Below are 23,995 nucleotides of genomic sequence, written 5' to 3'. Positions count from 1 at the left end.
GAAATGAGGACGAGGGAAGCAAAAAAAAAATACTTCATTACATAAAATATTGGAAAAATTATAAATTTCTTACATATATTGTTTATAAAGGCATAATCATAATAAAGTGCATTATTAAAATTGTAATGGAACCTTAATTTTATTAAATTTGAATTATTAGTAATGTTAAACAATTCTAATGAAATGTAAGTTTTTGACAAAACTTTTATTTTTTAGGAGGTTTTATTTTTCCTGGTTTTAAATAATGTTTAAGTAAAAAGCCAGTAGCTTTCATGGCACGCTTTTTCATTTTCATTTTTTTCTTGTCACTTGCATCACCAGCGTATGAATCTATAAGTGAACTTGTCATACTTTCAAAAAGATCTTTGTACATATCCATGCTTACTTCACCACCTTTTTCTTTTTGTTTTTGCATCTCTTCGGTCATTTTTTCAATATCTCCTTCATACTTTTTTAATTCTTCACCTAAATTAAACTTTTCTGTTAAAGAACTGAACATGTTTTCCATATCTTTTAGTTTTTGTTCATCCACTTTACCATCATTGTACAATGCTTCCTGTAACTTTTCTGCAATGGCTTCATCTGCTGCAACATTAGATAGTGTTTCTTTATTAGTTTTTACTGTATTTTTCGTTTTCTTATCCTTTTTCTGTTTAACATCTTTTAAATTTGACGGACCAGCCTTACATTTTTCAGCTAATAATCTATTAGTTTCTGCACTTAATATTTTTTCATTGTTATATGTGTTGTTACAGCTTTTATCCTATAATGAATACAAAATATACATACATATTAATTATATACCAGAAGCAAATTCACAATATGTATATAATACATGCATTTTTGTGTTATATGTATGTGCTTATATTACATATGTGGATAGTTAAAAATGTGTACATATTATATATGTGCATATATTACGTATGTTTATATAATACGAATGTGCATATATATACATATATATATATATATATGCATATACATTATTTAAGAATATATACTAATTTTCATCTTTTCTATATCTTTAAATGTTTATAAAATATATAGTAATAAACAAGGAAACATACATCTACTATGTAATTAACAAGTTTAGTAGTTTTGTTTCTCTTACATAGTTTAAACTTATTGTCCAAATCAAAAAAGAAAATAAAAATATTTTCGTCAAAAAGGGAAAAACGTTTGCTTTTTTGCTGATATAAGAATTCTTTAAGGATGCCATCTTTTCTTAAAAATAAGTTTTTTAGTTGAGTTTTGGGTTTTATTCAATTAAAATAAAGATAAGTTTATACGTTTCTTGGCTTTTTCTATTTTTTTTTTTTTAATCTTAAAAATAGTTGAAAATAATATATATAATATAATAACAAATTAAAACAATTTTTTATATATAATAAAAAGTATTAAATGTTAAATATTAAAAATTACAAAAGAACAAAACATTCTAAAAATGTAGAATTTTTTTTTCTAATAAATATTAAAAAAACCTTAAAAAAAAATTAAATTCTAAAAATAATTTAGTTTGAAACTAAAATTTATTTATATAATTAATAAATTGTAATTTTTATTCTTAATTTTTTTTCTTCTGAAAAAACCAAGAATTAACTTTCTATTAACAATGTTTAATCAAAAATTGTTATAAATTAAAATAATAAAAATATGAGAAAAAATAAAATAAAATTAAGAGTGAAAATGCACAATAACAAAAAGAAATTAGAGTTTTTCTGAAGTTTAGGGATTCATATAGCTACTAAAAACATTAGAATACCAATGATTATTATATTTACCACTGCTAATATTATAATTAGAAATTCAATGAACAATTTTTATAAATCTTGTTAAAGAAGGAAGATGTGAATATAATGAAATATTTTGTTTTATAATTTTAATATATACAAATGATGAGTAAATATATAAGAAAAAACTCCAGCCACCATAAAAAACATATTTTTTAATATATAATATCACATAGTGTGCATCTTTTTTCTGTTAGCCATAAAAAGAGATTATGCTTCTTTTTTTTTTATGTTATATAATAATATGTTTTTGCCATAACAACAATATATATATATAATGATGCATATAATACTATATAAATATTGCTGTGTGTACAAAAAATTTTTAATGAAAAGTATGCATATATATAGTAGTGAGTAAATTGACAAGTAAATATAAAGATATATTATATATATATATAATATATATATAGCCATTTTTTTTTTTTTTTTCTTTCAATTTGTTTTAAGAACAAATAATTAACTATAAGCAATATAAAAAAAAAAAAACAAAAAAAAGAACATGAACAATTCTTACAAAAAATAGAGAACATTAACATTTAATATTTAAAGGGTTAATTAAAAATTAGTTTCGTGTGTTTTAAATAACGTCAAAAAATAACGTATAATTCAATCTGGACTTTTAAAATAGCAACTTTTTGTGTCATTTAAAATACATGTTATTTATAATATATGTTATTTATAATATATGTTATTTATAATATATGTTATTTATAATATAAGTTATTTATAATATATGTTATTTATAATATATGTTATTTATAATATATGTGTATTTTATATATATATTTGCATATATATATTTGCATATATATTATAATTTGCAGTGTATATCGATTACTGAGGAAATTCAAGAGTTTTAACTTATAACGTAATGTTTAACCCAATATAATTACTATTTATTTATTATAGAATTTATTCTTTCAATATAAAAGAAAATTTATTATCAAAAAAGGTTCTTTAATAAAAACATACTTACAAAATAAAATTATTATAAGTAAAATTACTATAAAAAAATTTGTTATAAACAAAATTATTGTGAACAAAATTATTGTGAACAAAATTATTGTGAACAAAATTATTGTGAACAAAATTATTGTGAACAAAATTATTGTGAACAAAATTAATGTGAACAAGATTAATCTGAACAAAAATTTAATGATAATCATTATAATCAAAATATACTGTGAATACAAATATTATGAACATATATTACTGTAAAGCAATTAAAATTGTATCAAAAAAAAAAAATTATTAATAGTAGTATCTAATTAAACATTTTTTCCCATTTTCCTTTTATTATACAAAGTTATATTTATATTTTTACAACTATTGTAACATGTAAAAAGCCTATACAAAATAATATGAGATTTTATAAATTTAATTGACAACTTATGTAATTTGTAATATCTAAAATATGTAAATAAAATGAATTGAAAATTCTTTTTAACAACGTATAAATGTGCTGGGGTTTACTAATATTTTCTTCTATGCATTCATGCCCTTAACGTTTTACCATTTTCTCCTAAGTATATATGTAGCATTTTTGAAATTAATGACATTTCGGAAGCGTTCACTATTTCCTGTTCCTTTTAATTATTAATAAGCACTTTATTTTGTCGACATGACTCTTTTCTTATTATTATTATCTGAAATTAATTTATAAGCACTTCTTACTAATTATATTCTATAGATTATTTATAATTTTTTTTTTTTTTTTTGTTATTGTAAGCACCTTTATCAAAAAATACTCAAAAAATAAATGTGAACTTACAAAGCACCATCATATATGCATTAAAAAAAAAACACATACATTTTTTTTAACAGTGTTAAACATATACATTTTTTATAATAATTTTAAGAATGTTATAGTTTTATATAAAAAGCATAAAATAACTAAAAAAAAAAAAAAAGCCCAGTTCCACATATATTATTTTTACATTGTTCTAAAAAATCAATTATCAAATATAAGAAAGAGTTAATTTGAATATTTTGGTGTGAAATTGACTTAGCAAAATTTTTATTTTCCTCTGTCTTTAATATTATCCCTCCTTATTAGATGGCATTTTGCTCCTATAAGAATTAACCCAGATGATATCTTTCTCATAATTACATACGCTATATGATAATTAAATTTTAGTCTATTATACATTGATATTCTTCTATTTTTATAAAAAAAAAAAATAATAATAAAAAAAAAAAAGCACAAAGAAAAACCCACTATATTTCATTTTAAATTATAACCCTTTGTTACTATAATAGGTGTGTACTTCAGCATTTTATTGTGTAACAAATGAATCTATAAATTTAATTTTAAAAATATATTCAAACATTTTAACGATTATTAATTCGTAAAATGGGTGACAATTTATATAATTAAGCTAACCATAAAAATATAATAACAATATGAGAAATAATGTATACACAACAATAATGATAATAAAAGTCATATAATAGTATAGTATGAAAGAAGACAGTCATAAAACTCAAAATTTATAATACTCTTATTAGTAGCTTTTACAAAATATTGAACCATAACAATAGTATTGCAAATAGTAAATGCATCTAAATAAGAAACTCTTAGAAAAAGGTAAAAACAAATTTTAACTTAACCTTAAACGCAAGTTACCTTTTTGCAAAAATAGCAAAACTATAATAAATCTAACATAGTCATAAGAACGGCACACAATGTTTAAATAAATATGAAGTTCATAAAAGTAATATTTGCAGCATTATCCTCTTAGAACATGTCATTCATCATTTGACAATTATTAGTTCAAATTTTTGAATCCTCACGGTTTATTAATAAGAGCAATTATTTAACAGCTAAACACATTATTTGATAAAACATAATCAAAGAGACTTTTAATTGCATGCGAAGAACATAGTTACACTCTGATCCAAAAATCTACTAATGTTTTCTTCTTTGAAATTTTCCATTCTGCATATATATATATATATAATTCATATGGGAGAATAAAATACACCATACGTATATATATAACACAAATTGAATTCTTAAAATTAATAATCCTGTAATCTGCTGAATTATGACCAATATAAAAATGTTAAAAAATTTTACATCTACCGAGGATAACGTTTTTTAAGATGCATTCTCTATTCTCTTCTCATTCCCTCTGTGGGAAATAATCTATACATAATATTTAACTTTTTCGATAATTATTTTATAAATTGAGAAAAAAGAAATTAATATATGTACAGCGCATATTCGATCAGGTTTAAAATAATTTATCATATTTTCAATTTAAAAAAATAAAAAATATTTAAAAAGGTTTTAATAATGATTTTTCGAATGAATAATACTGTTAACGAATATCTTATTTGTATACCTTATATAAATTTTTTGGCAAAAAAATTCAGAAAATTAATATATATATCGGTGCATCAAAAATATACAGATATCCTCTTATAAAGGTATAAATAATATATATTTGCAAATATTGTAAAAAAAACATATAAATTTATAAATAATAAATGTACAAAATAATAGTTTAATTACAAAAGATGTTATAATAATTCACATTTTCAGAGAGAATTGTGTTGAATACGTTACTAGTTAATCTCGTGTATTGGTTGGAATAGTTCTAATAAATCAGCATCTGCAAGCTGAATTTGTTATAGGTATGTATAAATATATATAATATATACATACAATGCATATATATAACATATATATACGTAGTTAGAGTCTATGTTTTGCTCATATGCAGTATAAATATAAATGAATATTTCACCCCAAGTTCTGACTAGCTTTTTAGTTTAATCATAGCTGAACTATTTTTAGATTTACCAAAAAAAGCACATTTGTTTAAGTACTTTTATCTTTACGACATACAACAACAGTTCATCATTAAACTAGTTAACAACATTATAAATTATGATGCTATAAAGTGTAATGAGTAAGCATTCATTGAATTAATCCATTCATGATATATCGAAGATGTAATGTAACAATTTAATACTGCAATTTACAAAGCTAGACTTGAAAAAATAATTTTTTCATTTTCTTATATATATAGACATTTTTTAAATCAAATTTTGTGAAAACAGAAATAGTGATATTTTCGTATTACCTTAAAAAGTGCGTTTCATACAGAAAAAAATATTGCATTTATGGACAGTGTGTCTTATTACATAAATGTATATAATAACACATTAAGCAAGTACAATTATTTTCTTATTTTTCGTCCCTTGCATATAAAAGAAATAGTTAAATATATTTGACCTGTACATAGTAAAAAATATTTTAATTTAAAAAAACTTTTTTTCCAATTTAAATGATAACTACCCCTCTAAAATGCAAAATATACAATATATATATACGTATTAAAATTAATAAAAAAGCTCGCCTATAAATTTTTAATTTTGCTTTGTAATTTTGTGTGTTTAATATCAATAAAAACTGTAAGTACGTATTTATACATATATATATATATATATATAAATCTTTTTCCCCACAAACAAAATTAAACTGCTTCTACATTTAGGGATTAAAAAACAACTAATCAAAATGGGAAAAATCAGAAGAGATATATAATATTATCATTTACATTATGATGCATTATTACTTCAATTCATATAATTATTTTATAAAACCAAATAAAACAAAATATATGCATTATTAAAAAAAAAAAAAAAAAGGAAGATACATTAGATTTAGATATTGATTAAATCAGTATTCATAAATGTACATATATATATATATATATATGTAGTTACTATTACTGCTTAAAAATTATATACGTGTTTATTGTAAGTTCCATAAATATTATATAACAACTAAAAATTAAAAATTTTAACGAAATTCGTTATTGTACAAAATATTTAATGTGTTATAAAAATAGAAATATACATACATCCCCCCTTTTCTCTCCTCCTCAAAATAAAATTAAATTATTTTTAAATTTACTAATTATAAAAATAAAAAACATTCTAAAAATTATTTTTGTTTATAAATACATCTCAAATTTTTAATTGATATAATGTCGGGTATACATTAATACACCAGCAATGGCTGCTATCAATAAAAATGTTTGTGTTCCAGAATTTCTAAAAAGGTAATACGAAACTAACAAAACTGGTAAGATATATATTGCGTTCTTCTTTAATTTTTCTATTAATTCATGATTTATATTATTTTCTGGTGCTACATACCTAACATTATTCTGGTAATAATCATAGATCCAAGGATTTCTTTGTAATCTTTCGTTCGCTAAGCCTTCATCATTAAAAGTTGACCATGAACCTTGAGGTGATGGTGGGGGAGGTTTAGTACCATCTCTATTATTATCTCTCTTTTCGTTAATACTATCAGTAGATCCATATAAGTTCTGATCATGCGGACCATTACTGTAATGTGATCCACTAAAGTCTCTACCAGGTTCGCACAATATTCTTATATTTTTTGAATTCAATGCCTTTCCTACACTATCTTCATTGCTACCATATTTTTTGCAAGTATACTAAAAAATTTTATAAACAAATGTAAATAAAAATAAATATTTATGGTTTAACATATTATATATATATATACATTTAAATAACATTTGAGACTTAAAAAAAAAAATGCAGTTACCACAAAAGAGCTCATTTACATTTCATAATATACATATACATATGTACATACATACATATATATAGGGAACGACATGGATACATATATATAATATACAATATATTAATTATTAAAAAAATGAAATATTACGATAAAAAATGAAAAGAATAAAATTTTGATAGAATCGTTAAACATCTTCATTTTTGTAGTATCTAATGATAAAGGAATTTGTGTTCTCAAAAAGATTCTATAGATTCAATATACAGTATTTTGGTTAATACTTTTTTATATCTTAAACGATGCTTCTTATAATTATGAGGCACTGAAATACAATATGTACTTGAAATATATTAACTAATTTAAAATTAAATTGCTCTCAAACTGTATTTTTTATTATCTAGAAGAGAATTCAAATTCCATAAAAATAATAATTGCCTATATCTACAAAGAACGATTTAATAAAATACGTTTTTATTATATATTTATTATTATGTATTTTTCTTTTAATTTTCAAGTAATATTTATTTTTTTATATATATTATATAATAGCAATATATCCTTGCTTTAAAAAAATTAATTTATTAAATATTTTTTTATATATTTATTTATTTTTAAAACATAATTTTGTATTTAAATTTTCTTACGTTAGATTAACAATATTTATTATGTATATAAAATATTTTAAATCTATATTTATTTATGTACTTACGTATTTTTTTTTATAAAGGGTATTTTTTTTATTCACTTTTTTATAAATTTTAAAATAATTCTTAATTTAATAAAATAATAAAAACTTAAATTTTTGGTATCCTCAAGCGTTTATTTTCTTTGAAAAATATAAGCTTTAATTTTAGGATGAAATATTTCGTTCAAAATTTTAAAATTTCTTTATATAAAATAATAAAAATTTTCTAAAAAATTTCTTTTTTTACGGAAACGATTTTTCTTTGAAGAAATAATATATATAATAATATTTTGTTAACCAAATACAATATTTCTTTTTACATTTAAAACAATGCAACATTTTATTTTTATAACATTCTTTTTTAATTTACGTATTTTTTTATTATCAATATGGTGTTGATGTTTAATTTTTTTCCACTTTTAAGCATACATTAGATTAATAATTTTTCATTTGTACGAAAAATTTAAAAAGATAATATATAATTATAATGAATAAAACTAAAATAGTTCTAATATTTTGAATTGTGAAAAGTAGTGAAAATAGTGAACAAAATATCTACTATTGTATGGTATATATATATACATAAAAATATAAAATTTGTATTTAATATATATCATATTTTAGCACAAAAACATTAAATTAAGATGTACATTTCAATTATGATACGTAACTTCTAATATTTTTTCAGTAATTATATAATATATATATATGAATTCATATATTATTTGTTATTTAATATGTATTTTTTAATTTATATTTTTCAAATAAGTATTGTCTATGTAAAATGAACATGGTAATTTGTGTTAACTACGGGAATTCAAATAAATAAAATTCATGCATGCATAAGAAATATTTACATATTAAAAATTTTACTAAATTACTAAAAATAGGTAACAGAAAAAAGAAAAAAAAAAATTTTAAGAAACGATAATATATTAGTAACCTAAAAGGTAAAAATAACGAATAGTAATTTTACGTATCCATTTTTTTCCTAATAATTGCAATAAGATATTTTTCTAAATCGATGCACTTACAATGTATTTTACGTAAATATATATATATTATTATGTATACATATTTATGTTTTTTATAGTATATTTAGATATTATTTAATAAGAAAAAAAGAAAAAAGAAATATTTATTATTATGCTATATTATTATATAATTACGGCATGAATAAAATAAAAAACAATATTCTTTTTTTAATTAGGTTTTTAGTTTGTGAATGCATATTTTTATGAAATATGTTATAATAGTACCCACATATAGGTGAACTTTAAATGGTTAAACTTTAATTAAATTTGCATCTTTGAATAGAGTTATAAACCCCATTTTAATATTATATCTATTTAACGTAAAAAGCATGCTGTCCTAATATAACATGCAACTCTGCTTTTTTATATGTGAAAATGTATTGTCCACCCAATAGTAAATATTCTGTAAGGTTTAGTTCATACGTGTTTTTTTTTATATTTCAATGGGTTTATAGAGAAATGAGTAAAATTTATATGTGCATATATATATATTTATTAATGTATATATAGATACTGACGTATATAAATGTATTTCATGTATGTACGTGCAAAGTATATACTTGTGATTTATATTTATATAGTGAAATTTAATATGATATGTTTTCATTTCATTTGGAAATCGCAATTTCGTAAAATGTATTTTTACTTAGAGGGATACAACTTATTAATTACATGAATATAAAATTTTCCCATTTTGTCTGTCACACATACCCATAGTATTATATTTGTTTTTAAAAATTATAAAAATATAGCCAACCATAAATTTAAATATTGAAATTGAATTTTACTATTAAAAGAAATGTTGCCTTTTGTAAAGCAACATATTTCACCTTATCGTTTTTCTTAAAGCTTAACTATTATTTAATTGTTTTCAATTAATTATATATGAAAAAAGAAAGAGTTAATTTTATTACCTTAAAATTATTTATATCATAACAAGGCTTCATAATACAAAAATATTTAATTGCTGTAATTTTATATATTTTTATGGGTACATAATAAAACACATACAGTTTTATGTGTTATTATATAATGTAAGAAATGTACAACAAAACAAATAAATTTAAAAAAGACGTATCATTTTCGTGTACAAATATTAACTTCGTAATAAATACAGTAAAGGCAAAATCATTTTGACTGTATATTTAAAAAAAATAATTCCATTGGCAAAAATCTCAAAAATTAAAAAAAAAAAAAAAAAAAAAAGTGTTCGCAAACATATATTAATATGGTTCTATAATAAAAATGTTTAAATGGATTGGGATTCCTTTTTTTCATTTTTATTTTGCGTTGCTTACTATATTTTACACACGCTCATACTTAACTTGAAAATAAATAAGATAACGTTTAAGAGTTTATTTATCAACCATTTATATATGAAATATCAAAAAGAAAAAAATGACTATATATTATTTTAGAAGAACAAAAATATAAATGAATTCATAAATATACTTTTAAATATGTCATTATTAAAACGGTAAAATATGCAAAAGTAATAAAGATTAAAAAAACACAACAAATTCTAAGATAAAAAAAATAATAATAATAATTCATATTTTACAAAAATATACCTTTTTTTACATTTATAAAACAGAAATAAAAATAAAAAAAAAAAAAAAAAAAAAAAAAAGAACAAAACTCGTAACGAAGTTATAATACTACTGATGATAAGCATTAACATATATTGTAGAATTTAATAAATCATACATAAATTTATGCAAAAAAAAAAAAAAAACATTCAACTTTTCGTTTGAATACATTTACTTGTATAACAAAAATTCTGAGCACAATAGAATTATTTATGTATATATAATATAGATAATATTACTATAATTCTGAAAAGGACATTATATATTATATGTATTTTCTCTATGAATAAAAAATAACCATTTGGTAAAAGTTTCTAAAGATACCAATGGGATTTTTTAATTATTTATGCAACCTTTTTAATAATATAACGAGATAACAAGAACATAGCATATATTATAATAGCTGGTACTACTATTGGGCATCCAGTTAAACATAAGAAACCCAAAATAAGTAGTGCAGCGTAACGATGGTCTTTTTTAAATTTTGTTAACAAATTTTTGTATTTATTACCTTGTTTACTTTGTCTGCAGTTGTTCATAAATTTATCTTCATATTCAGAAGCTTCATAAGCATTGTCAACTGTTGGTGCATCTAAACTTTCAGTACTATCTGCTGTTGTCATAGTTGCTCCAACTCTAGTGTTTCCATTGTTAGCACCTTCAAATATGGTACTATCCAATGATAAATTACTATCATCTAAACTTGTGGTTGATCCATCATTACCAACAACTGTACCTAAACCATTTGTCCTATTATTATAACTTATATTTTCATCGCCATATCCAGAGTGAAGTACTCCAACTCTTTGTCTTTCTTGATCTTCATAGAATTTTCCTCCAATACCATATAAGTCACTTAAAATTCTTTGACCTCTGTTAATTTTTCCTAAATTCATTTCATTACCATATCCTTTAAAAGAACACTATATATAAAAAAATACAGAAAAATTTTATGACCAAAAATATATATAATACATACAATATATATATATATATATATATGTATATAAAGGTGGTCTAAAAAATAAATATTTAAATATGATATTATTAAAACTATTCCCTTACTTCATTGTTAAAGCATTGTAAAACCAAAACTAATACGCTAAATGCAAAGATTTTGGTATAAAGATTGAACTTATTATTTAAGTTTCCTCCAATTTTAGATTCTTCCATAGAAGCATTAATTCCATTGGAAGCGTTTGTATTTTTATTATTACCAATAAAAGCCATTTTGGAATGATTATTTGTTATATATATAAAGTATTATTTATATTTTAAAAAAAATTTATAATAAAAATAAAATCTTATATTAAAAACATATAAAAAAACAGTAAAAAATCAGTTTTTTTGAATATTTCTGTTTAATGAAAAATAAAAATCGTATTTTAAAAAAATTACAAAATTTTTAAAATAATACATTTCATAAATATAAAATTTTTTTTTTTATATTATTTAAAAATAAATTTATTTTTGAAAATTATAATTTGTAGAAAAGTTTTACTTCTAAAATAATTATGCAAAAAATGCAATTTTATTTTATTTTATTTTTTTTTTTTTTTTTGCTTAATTACATGTAAAAATTAATAGTACATGTATACATCAAAAAAAAAAGAAAAATCAATATATAGTATAAGAAAAAAAGAAAAGAGAAATAAAAAGAATAGTGAGATTCTAAATTTACCTATAAAATAATTTACTTAAAAAATGGGTTTATTTGTTACATATAAATAGAGAAGTTACTCAAAAATACAAATACTAGGATAAATAAAATAAATAAAAATTATATATATATACTATATATAAGTACTTAATATTGTATATATATGCGAAAATTAAATATTTATTTTATAATAAATAATACTGTTTGTATATAAAAAAAAATATTTCTACATGTATTTTCAAGAAAATATAAAAATATACAAATAAATAATATATATTATAAAGGTAACAGTATTTAGGGAGTCTCTTAGATCTAACAATAAAAAATAAGCATTCCTTAAAATATTATTATTGTTTTATCTTAAATTTTGAATAAAATATAAAATTAATAATATTTATAATACTAATTTTACCCTTATAATAATTTTCTAATTAATATTGTTATAGATAAATGGAAAGAGAAATAATTGTTTTTCATTATGTGTATAGGTAAAAAAAACTGAAGGTAATATATGGAGAGAAATAATAATAAAAAATAATATTCCCCTAAATATGTTGTATTATACTGCATTTATATATAATTTCTATATTCAATAATAATTTTGGCAGTGAAAAATATATACATGAAAATATATTAAGTTAAAAAGTAGAAAAAATATATGAAGAAAATAGATAAAAACTAAAAAATAATTGCAGGGAGAGGAAAATTCCAAAATTGTACAAATAAAAAAAAAAAAAAAAGAATAGGCATACAACATAAATATATTTGTATATATAATAGTATAATAATACCTCGTCCACCTACATTAAAAAAGGAAAAAAACTTATTATAAGGCATGCTTTTAAAAGGTAAAATTTGAAAAACGTATTTTACGTTGACGTATTTATTCTTTTTAAAAAAGTTACTTAAAAAAATTTATATTTTCAGTTTAACTTAAATTATATAGCATAAAAAAATAGTAGTATTATATATCTTTTTTTTTTTTTTTTTTTCATATAAAAAATGTCTTTTTGAAAATATGTCATTTTAAAATAATAATAACGGAGCACCACTTTTCAAATAATTTTATATTAATTATTTCGTCCCCATTAAACTTAAAAGGAAAAATGTATACAATAATGTATTTTTTCATTGTATACTGATATTGCAACAAATACAGATTGAAACGTAATTTTTATGCTCCAAAAAAAATGTTGAAAGCGCGTTAGTAAATTACAGTAATAAACTCATTTATCTTATATGTTATCCTTATTTTTTTAAATATTCTCCATATATATATTATTAAAATTCATTATATTAATTTCAAATTTAATTTGAAGAGGGAAAATGTTTTTTCGTTCAAAAAAAAAATTGTCAAAAAATATTAAATAGCAAAATGTATTTTTTATATTTTATTTTATTTATTTATATTTATTTTAAAATTTTAACAAATTATATCTAGGTTATAAATAAATCAGGATTAGCTTTCTTTTCCTTATGATATATTTGTTGCAGCTTTATTAAGAAAAAAAAAATTTTTAAATATATATTTTATTAAAGCTAAAAAGTATGCCCATTTACTTGTATATACTATTATAAATATAAATTTTTTTTTTTTTTTTGAGTTAAAAAAAGTATTATATATTTATTTTACATTAAAAGTTAAGAACATAAAGCATTTTGAATTATCCGAATTTTTTTTTTTTTTTTTTTTCTCCCTGACAGAAAAAGTGTAAATTATTAATATATGAGATTGTTTTAACTTCTTATCAATGTGTAAATACAAACAGCAAGTTATTTGTTAAATAAAAAGTGAGCAAAATTGAAAAAAATAGACCATTATGCAATTTGTTTATAATTAATTTTATTAGGAATTTATATATAATTATGAAATTTATTTTATTCTGTTTTCTTAAGGAAAAGTTCTGTTTATATATACCCTCGACGTACCTTACATTTTGAATATATGTAACAACTAATAATTAATTATATTTAACTATTTACCATATTTTAACATTTTAGAATACCTTCTAATTAAATATAACACAACAAAATAGTTCTACTAAAAGAAGAAACAAAATGTTATGTAATGTTATGTAATGTTATGTTAAATTGGATTTTTAATTTTTATCAGTTTTTATATGTTATACTAAAGAAATTTATTCAGAACATTTCCTTTTTTTATGTATACACATACACACATAAATAAATTTATAAATAAATTAATTAATAAATAAATATTTCCTAATAAATCCTGAAGGAAAATGTTTTATGAAAACCTTTACTAAAACAACATTTATCAAAAAATAAAAATACTTTTTGTTATAGTTTCTTAAAAAAAAAAAATAAAATAAATAACAAAAATTTATATTTATGTTTATTTTAAAACGCACACAAATAATAATAAATGTAATGTTAAAAAAAAAACTTTCGTGTTAAAATATAAAAAGGAGTTTTATTTTTATACGCTTATAGGAAAAAATTAAAACATACAACTTAAATTTAATGTATAATACTTTATATATAATTTAATTTCACGAATTATGCACATATATATATATATATATATGTATATATGTACAATATTACAAAGATATAATACTACATACTAAGGACTTCATAAAAGTAACCTTTTAACTAAATAATATGTAGGGTTTTACAAAAATTGGGGGAAATTCAACAACTGTATATATATAAAATATGTTTTATTATGCAAGGCAAATTTAAAGACACTTTATGGGAAAATGCTTTTTTTATTGTAATATATATATATATATTTTTTTTTTTTTTTTTTTTTTTGTGTGATTTTTTAACCCTTCGGAATCTTTTTAATTTTATTTTAAACAAGTTATATATACCGTTAAAAAAGGATGGGTAAAAATTTACATAATGTATTTCTGCTTATAATGAAATTATATATCTTTACTCTTTCTTTGTATAATAAGCATACGCTCCTAAACCACATGCTGCAATGAAAGCATACATTCCCAAATTCATAACAAGCAATGTGATTACAGAAGATGCAAGAGCGGAAACCACAAGAATATAATTATTCTTAGTCTCATCTGAAATATTATTAAACGCCACTGAATCTGAAACATTTTCATTTTTTATTTCTAATTCGTCTACACCTTCAGTCATAGTACTTTCCTCAGATTTAGTTAAAATGGGGTCCTTCGATTTTGCATTTTTTTCATCTTCATCTTCAGATGTGGATAAATCCCAATAATTTTCATTATTTTCCAGGACATTTGTTGGTCTAGGTACCTCGTAATTTTCTGCTAATCCATTACCATCTTCTAAAACTAACGTTTCTCTATGGTCTTCAATATTACTGTCTTTTTCAGAGGAGTACTAAAAATTTATATACATAGAGTAAAAATACAAAGCTTGTAATTTCAAGATCATCAAATTAAAATATAAATATGTAAATATATATTTATATGTATATATATTTATATACATTTTAATCTGTATATTTATCTATACATTAATCTGTGTATTTATCTATATATTTATCTGCGTATTTATCTATATATTAATCTGTGTATATATCTATACATTAATATGCGTATTTATCTATATATTAATCTGTGTATATATCTATATATTAATATGCGTATTTATCTATATATTAATCTGTGTATATATCTATATATTAATATGCGTATTTATCTATATATTAATCTGTGTATATATCTATATATTAATCTATGTATTTATCTATACATTAATCTGCGTATTTATCTATACATTAATATGCGTATTTATCTATATATTAATCTGTGTATATATCTATATATTAATCTATGTATTTATCTATAAATTAATCTGCGTATTTATCTATACATTAATATGCGTATTTATCTATACATTAATATGCGTATTTATCTATACATTAATATGCGTATTTATCTATATATTAATCTGTGTATATATCTATATATTAATCTACATGTTTATCTATATATTAATCTTCATTTTAATCTATACACAAAAAATGAAAAATAAATATATTTGCAATAAGTAGAAAATATTATTTTTCATATCTTACATTTTGATCAGAACAGTTTAATGTCTCAATTAAAAGGAAAAATAAAAAAATTCTAAGACCAAAAATCCCAAACATTTTTATTTATATTAGCTTTATAATGACAGCCCCCTTTGAAGCTTTAAATTAAAATATTTTTTGTAATGAACTTTTTAATATTTTTTTCTATTTTTACTTAGTTAATAATAATGATAGAAATTCGATAACTATATTATTAATATTGTAATTCTTTTTTTTTTTTTTTTCCTTTTTTATATTATATATAAAAATAGTTAATAATTCTTTGATTTCGGGTAAAAATATTTTATGCATTTTTTCTTATTATGTCAACGGCATTTTAAAAGGATTAAAAAATTATTTTTTTGAAATGTTCTTTCATTTTAAAATTTATGCACTATATCTAAAAACCATATGAATACTTTTTACCATATTATTATATTATTCATATATATAAAATAGCTATATTTATCATGATAAAATTAGTAATGTACATAAAGAACTAAGTAATTACGGAATAACTGACTACTTTTGCAGCTATTTTGACAACAAATCCCGAGTGCGTACAAACAACTTATAAGCATTTATTTTATATATATGTAGAAACATAATAATAAATATATATATATATATATATATATATTGTTTGTATCTATTAAATTAATATTTTCAAACTTTATTATATTTTTTTCTGGTTAAAAAGGAATCTTTATTTATTCAAATGATTAATTATAATACATTCTATGAATTTATTTTTATTTATTGTGCCTAAGAAAGGAAGAATCTATTCGAACCTAAGTATTAATATCCAAAGATGATTTATTTAAAATTTTTTTAATTCCTATTTTATTTATTACATTTAGAAATTTACATTTTAAGCCATAATTTGCACTTTTTTAAACATGTATAAATTATCTTTATGTATTATTTTCCATATATATATAATAAGTTTGACAAAAATGAAACTAAACAATATGTGTATTTCTAAAATTCATTCATATGCTTTTCATAAACGTTGTACATTTTTCCAAAATTATATTCTTGCTTGTGTTATATAAAAAATATTTATATAACATTAATCATATATTATATTGTTCTACGTTAAATTATAAAAAATATAAAGAGAAGAACATATAAACCTTTTTTATAATTTTTTTATAATAAATTTCATCAATATAAACTATAAAAAAAATAAATAAAAAGGAAATTTACCTTGAAAAAGTATGCATAAAAATACGTTAAAATTTATATATATATATATATATATATATATATATATATTTAAATCAACGTTTTACTTTCTCCGCTTTAATTAGTAGGTAAATAATTTTAATATGTATTATTAAATTTTTAGACTTATAGAATAGTACTTAAAAATAATAAATTAACTATTCTCTTCTTTTAACTTATTGTTATTTTAAAAAATTATTCTCAAAAAAAATGCTTCCATTATTAAATATATATATATTTATTACTGTTGTTAAATAAGGATAAAAAATGAATGTAAAAAAAAGGAATTTTAAAAAAATAAAGCTGTATAGGGATTAATAACTGAATTAAAATAAAAAAAAATAAAAATAAGCATTTCTAAGATGCACAACTCATAAAATTTTGTGTTTAAAAATTACTATTTTGGTATGCAGAAAAGTAACATTTTCATATATAGAAAGTTTTTTAATAATGAATAATACATATATTATACATATATGTTATAGTGTAACATTTTAAAATAATTTATACAAATTTGTAGATATGTCCTGTTTACTTTTTTTTTTCAAATATGAATAAATTATATTATTTATAATATTTTTATGTTGTATTTTTAAGTAATCTTTTTATAATAGTTAAAGATATAATTGTATTTTATATAATACATATATATGCACATATATATATATATATATATATATATATAATTATATATAAATGAACCACAATAGGACAAAATAATAATAAAAAAAGATTAAAAAAAAGTAATCATATATGCATAAACCACGGTAAGTACGATCAATATTGATATCATTCATCTTGCACCCCAAGTAGAATCAGTAGTAAAGGAGGCTTTTAAATTTTGTGTTGATGAATCTCAGAGAGTATGTCAACGTAATTATGTACCAGCCGTTATCATGACCATTGTAATTTTTAATGCACTTGTTCATATAGGTCATAAGTTAGGAAGAAATGTAATATAAAATTTATAGTCAAAACTTTTATATGTATATATATAAATATATATGCTTATGTACATAATTGACGTTAGTATGTAAACGTTTGTACGCATGTACATATGTATGTATGCATATGAATGTGATTGCGCACATTATACGTATTTATGTATTTTTCTTATGTTTTCTCATTTAATTTAAAATTTTTTGAATTTTTTGCTCCAACTGTAGTTATATTTATACAAAGTTGAGCATAGGGGCAAAATGTAATTTAAGAATAATCGAAAGAAGTTTATTTACGTATTTTTCTGATAATATAAAGCTGAACTGTATATATGGGAGACCTATGAGAAGAGGAGCAATATATATATTTATATGTATATGTAGGTATATATAATTTCCTTCTGTTTTTATAATTATTTCATATATCCTTTTGAGCATATTTTGTTCTTTTCCTTTGTTCTTAATAAACCACACATTTTGCCCACATTACTGGAGAAAATACGTCATCATATAAATAGTCTTTTTAAAGAAGAAAAAAAATATTTTTTTTTTTGTCCAAAACTTAATTTATACCATTAGAAAAAAAAATATTTATATTTATTGTTTGGGCAAATTCATTATTACTTGCTAGTATGGAAAGCAGTATGATAGAGATTCTATAATAACTAAATTTCTAAATGCTTTATAACAAGAGAATTTTAAGCATATTAATATGGGGGGAAATAACATATCAGTCTGTACATATATATTTAAATATATATATATATATATATATTACATACTAGTATACATAACTTTTTTTGTAATAACGGCTTGATATTTTTTATTAATAAGGCAATTTTCCATATAAATTGTCTTGCTTAGTAGCACAAAGCCTAATATTTCTTAAAACCAATGCATCGAGCTTTTTATCATTTAAAGGTAGATTAAAACAGCCCACAGTCTACCAAATATGCATTTTTCGAATATTATTTTTACTAAATTATGTTTAACTCAATTTTGAAATCAATTTTAAATTGCCATTCATTTTTTGTATAAATATTTATATTTTAAGTTGTTATCTGGTTATATTTAAGAATTTTTATTTTTCCTTTTTTTTAGTGTTCCCCTTACATATGTATGATCTGTAGCTATATTTTTTCCTATTCATAGTGCATATCTGTGGTTTCAATTATTCTAGTTTGTAAAATGAAGTTTTTTTTCTCAAATATATATATATATATATATATATATATATATATATATATATGTATACCTACTCACACAGACCAAACCATTTCTCTCCTTACATTTTAAGTGTTATCTTTTTGCCTATTTGTTCGAGACACCTTCTTTCAATTTCAAGTTTCCGCTTAACTGATTGCACCATTTTAGTTTATTACAGTTATATTCTTACTTACATAAGATGAAACACAATATTAACATAAAAATTATATTTATATTAAATAATTACTCCTTAATGCATGTTGACGTAATTTTGCCCACGAAATAAGACCCCCATTGAACATACAGCAGTTCACTTATACATGCGAAATTAAAACATTACTTGGCTAAATAATTTGTGAACGTTCTTATTCTACTTATAACTAATTTATAGTTCTATGTAAATTCTATGAACCATTCTATAATTACAACAAAATATTTGCAATTTGGGAAATACCTATAGCACAACATATAAATAATTCCAGAAATAAAATATATACTGCTTCTCATAAGAAGAAGCGTCACTTCAATTTAGGAAGCAATATTTTTGGTTGACTTAGGTTACAAATAAATTGTAATAAAATTAAAAAAACTGGGTTAAATTTTTTTTTTAACAAAAAAAAAAAAAATAAAATAATAAAAATAAAGCAAAGTAATTCAATTAAAATAAATGATGTAAAATATGGGAACAAATTTTAATTTTAAGCGAAAGAAAAAGTACTAATTGAAAAAAACAAAATAATATGCATAACGCATTGACGTGTACGATAAGTTAAGTACTTAAATATGCACGCATGGTTATACATATGCGGCTGTATACACACTTGCATTTGCATTAATTTCTACACATTCATATGGTACATACAAATTTACATCCAAGAATATTCTATTCTTCTTTGTAACCATAAAATGAATAATGTATTTTTAAATAGTAAATATGCAGATTTTATTTTTTCCCATTTCATTTTGTAATGAACTATTCTATAATAAAAGGGAAAAAAAAAATTTTTTAATATGATGAATCTTTCTATCCTAAAGTTTAAAATCTTTAATTAAACACATATAAAACAAAATAGCATTTTTATTTTCATCAATTGCAACCTTTTTCGCTTCAAGTATCTTTAATTTCTCTTTTTCCTTCATTTCGTATCGTTCTATATGCGTTCCATTATTTATTATATCCTTTTCATTATTTTCCATCGATACTGCATATCCTTCTACCATCCGTTTCCCTTCCATAAGTCCGCCCCTCTTTCCCATGGCTTCTTTGCACCCTTTCGCGGTTTCTATACCTTTCCCCGTTTCCTTTTTGTAATTTTCTAGAGCCTTTCTTTTTTCCTCCTCCAGTGATTTGTATAACATCCTTTCATTTTCATATTCCGAATTAAGAATTTTTGCAACTTGTAATTCATCTACTAATAAATGCAATAATTTGACCGAAATTCTATATTTGTGTAAAGTTTTTTTTAAGTCTTTTATTATAAGCAGAATATCTTCTTCACTATCCTCTTTTTTAAAAGTATAATAATTTTTTTCTCTAATTTCAAAAAAATTAGTTATTAATGGTATCAGTTTCCTATTTTCAATAAGAATAGAGTCATTTTTAGGTGTAACACATCCAAAAAATTTTCTCATATAACATCTCATAGTATTATTACTTTTCTTTAATAAATTTAACCATTCAAAATATTTATTTATTTGTTTTCTACACAACAATTCGTGTACAATAATTTTAAATTGTTTTATAATTTCAGTCTTATCATTTGATAAGTCAATTTTTTTTTTTAATGATTGTATACCTTTACTTTGTATATTAAACCCAAAATTTCTTTTTATAAATGTACAAAATTTAATAAACGAATTTTTTATATCATTTTTTTCTTCTACATATAAATTTTCAACATCAAATAAAAAATTATTATCATACGCATCCTCTGATTTTTTCTTTTCTATATTACGTAAAGTATTGGCATTTTTTATATCCTCCTTTTCAAAAAGGAAAGTAAAAAAGCCTAAAATGCCTTTTAAATAACCTTGAAATAATTTATGTAATATTCCAAAAAGTCTAGTCGTTTTCTGTTCTATCGTTGCTTTTATTATGTCATTTATAGCTACTAGCATACTGTCTAAATACGAAATATCAATTTCTATAATAGTAGAAAAACCATGTTTTAATTTCATCTCTATATTATTAAAATAATTATAAAACTCATCCATAAAAGCTCTCACTGCAACATTTTGCGTAATATTTATATATCTATTATTCCAATGAGTATAATTTAATGGAAATCTATTTCCACCTGTTCCTAAATAAGTTTTAATGTCTTCTTCAAGTTTAAAAACTTTTTTTACATATTCAGAAAATATCTTTTCATTATGTACATATATTTCACTCATTTTTTCCAAACTACTTTCTATATTAAGTGGAATATTCCTAGTAAATTTCACATCCTTAATATAGAAATATACATCTCTACCATTTATTAATAAAAATTCATTGTCACCATTAACATCTAAGTATACTTTTACATTTGACAGTTCCTCTATATTTTTGTCATGTAGTAAATCATAATTTTCAAATAATTCATTTATAAATGTTTTTGTTTCATTAACTAAAATATTAACTTTTTTATGTATTTTTTTTTGCATATATTTTAAAGTCTGATATGTTGAGGAAGATATATCCTTTTCTGTTTTTACATGTTTTTCGTAATCATTGAAAAGTATTCTATCTGTTAATTCTACAAATAACTCTTTTGCATCATGTAGTGGTATTCCATAAACTTTATCAGAAATACTCCCATCTTTTTTTTTACATAACTTTTCTATATGATTTATAGAAACTCCATCTTCTTTCACAATAACATCATCCGATGATTTCGATATTTCACTAAGGCCTCTTTGCCATGTTATTCTTTGTCTTATTCTAATTTTAGGTTCCCATCTGGAAAAAAGGAAAAAATTCATAATGCACATATATATACACATATTCATAAATACATGCATATACGTGTACGTACGTATTAAACTCAGTGTGGAAAATACGGGACATACCTGGAAAACGTAAGGCATATTGGTAAGATATAAGAAGTATTCGAAAAATATATGACATATGAGAGAAATATCAAAAATATACTTAGACTATGGAACATAATTGGGATAATGTAAAACTTGTTGGGAAAATTTAATAAATAGTGGAAACATAAAAGATATGTTAGAAATGTATTAAAAATACATCAAAAATGTTGGGAAATAACGATCAATCCTTCTTCCTAACAATTTTAACACTACTTGATCAAATTGTGTTAATATACTCCTCAAAAATATTATATTCAATAACACTTCTTTCTGTGAAGTATTAACAAAATAAACTATATATTGTTCGCCATAAAATGTATTCCAACATTTCAATATTTCAACGTTTAGTACTTTCAAAAGTGCGCTAATGTTACACCTCAACGAACAGACACTTCAACAATTCAGTGGTAAGATGATGCAATATTAATATATCCTAAAATTTTTTAGTCTGCCAAAATTTTCATACAATACAGCTAAACTAAATAAAAGGGCATTTGAAATGTTCTCTAAAAATTGTATTAACTGTACATATTCAAAATTATAACATAACATATAATATGCCATATTTTTTGGTTATTCCCTTAATTTTTTTTTTTTTTTCTCTTTTTACGACTTCAAAAGAATATTCTTTTTCCGAATTATTTATTTTCTCAAGAACTTTATTACTCTATTCATTACATTTATTTTTTCTCCATTTCATTTCAAAATATGAAATACTCAGTACTACAAAAAAAAATTAATATATATGCACATACATATATATATATATATATATATATATTTTTTTTTTTTTTTTTTATTTAATGTCTATATAGTTAAAATGTATTCACATATATATAAATATGTCGGAATTTATTCGGTTCTTTATATTTTTGTTAACTGTCATACGAGAATAATGATATATTAGCATATATAAAATAAAGGTAAAATGCACCCAGTTTGTCCAATATGTGTGTCATTCACACATTCCCCCTGACCACCAAAAAAAAAAATAATAATTTTAATTTCCTTAATGCATATGAAAAATTCATTTAATAAATTTATATACTATAACAATAAAATTTTAAATACAATAACTTTTTTTTTTTTTTTTTTTTTTTTTTTTTGTATTAATTTATTTTGTTTTGACTTTATTTTACTTTATCTCTCTGGTAAATATTGAATAAAATAAATAACAATACAACAT

General features: G+C 20.8%; 5 protein-coding genes across 5 annotated transcripts; all 5 read right to left on the bottom strand.

The window, feature by feature from the left end:
- Nucleotides 1-205: 205 nt before the first annotated feature.
- MKS88_003949 (uncharacterized protein) lies at nt 206-1,219 on the bottom strand (the record flags this gene model as incomplete). Its single annotated transcript, XM_067217087.1, has 2 exons — nt 206-763; nt 1,112-1,219. The coding sequence occupies 2 exons, from the start codon at nt 1,217-1,219 to the stop codon at nt 206-208; spliced, it is 666 nt and encodes a 221-aa protein (XP_067072757.1).
- Nucleotides 1,220-6,781: 5,562 nt separating this feature from the next.
- Nucleotides 6,782-7,401, bottom strand: MKS88_003948 (uncharacterized protein; the record flags this gene model as incomplete). Its single annotated transcript, XM_067217086.1, has 2 exons — nt 6,782-7,273; nt 7,387-7,401. The coding sequence occupies 2 exons, from the start codon at nt 7,399-7,401 to the stop codon at nt 6,782-6,784; spliced, it is 507 nt and encodes a 168-aa protein (XP_067072756.1).
- A 3,616-nt stretch (nt 7,402-11,017) lies between these two features.
- Nucleotides 11,018-11,903, bottom strand: MKS88_003947 (uncharacterized protein; the record flags this gene model as incomplete). Its single annotated transcript, XM_067217085.1, has 2 exons — nt 11,018-11,596; nt 11,739-11,903. The coding sequence occupies 2 exons, from the start codon at nt 11,901-11,903 to the stop codon at nt 11,018-11,020; spliced, it is 744 nt and encodes a 247-aa protein (XP_067072755.1).
- A 3,331-nt stretch (nt 11,904-15,234) lies between these two features.
- On the bottom strand, nt 15,235-16,441 carry MKS88_003946 (uncharacterized protein; the record flags this gene model as incomplete). Its single annotated transcript, XM_067217084.1, has 2 exons — nt 15,235-15,666; nt 16,367-16,441. The coding sequence occupies 2 exons, from the start codon at nt 16,439-16,441 to the stop codon at nt 15,235-15,237; spliced, it is 507 nt and encodes a 168-aa protein (XP_067072754.1).
- Nucleotides 16,442-20,763: 4,322 nt separating this feature from the next.
- Nucleotides 20,764-23,373, bottom strand: MKS88_003945 (uncharacterized protein; the record flags this gene model as incomplete). Its single annotated transcript, XM_067217083.1, has 3 exons — nt 20,764-22,675; nt 22,967-23,200; nt 23,276-23,373. 3 exons carry the CDS (start codon nt 23,371-23,373, stop codon nt 20,764-20,766), a joined length of 2,244 nt encoding a protein of 747 aa, XP_067072753.1.
- Between the last annotated feature and the right edge of the window lie 622 nt (nt 23,374-23,995).

This window comes from Plasmodium brasilianum, chromosome 11 (genome assembly GCF_023973825.1).
Source record: "Plasmodium brasilianum strain Bolivian I chromosome 11, whole genome shotgun sequence".
Classification (NCBI taxonomy): Eukaryota; Apicomplexa; class Aconoidasida; order Haemosporida; family Plasmodiidae; genus Plasmodium; species Plasmodium brasilianum.
The sequence above is the reverse complement of the archived record's forward strand: the minus strand, read 5'-3'. Positions and strand labels throughout refer to the sequence as shown.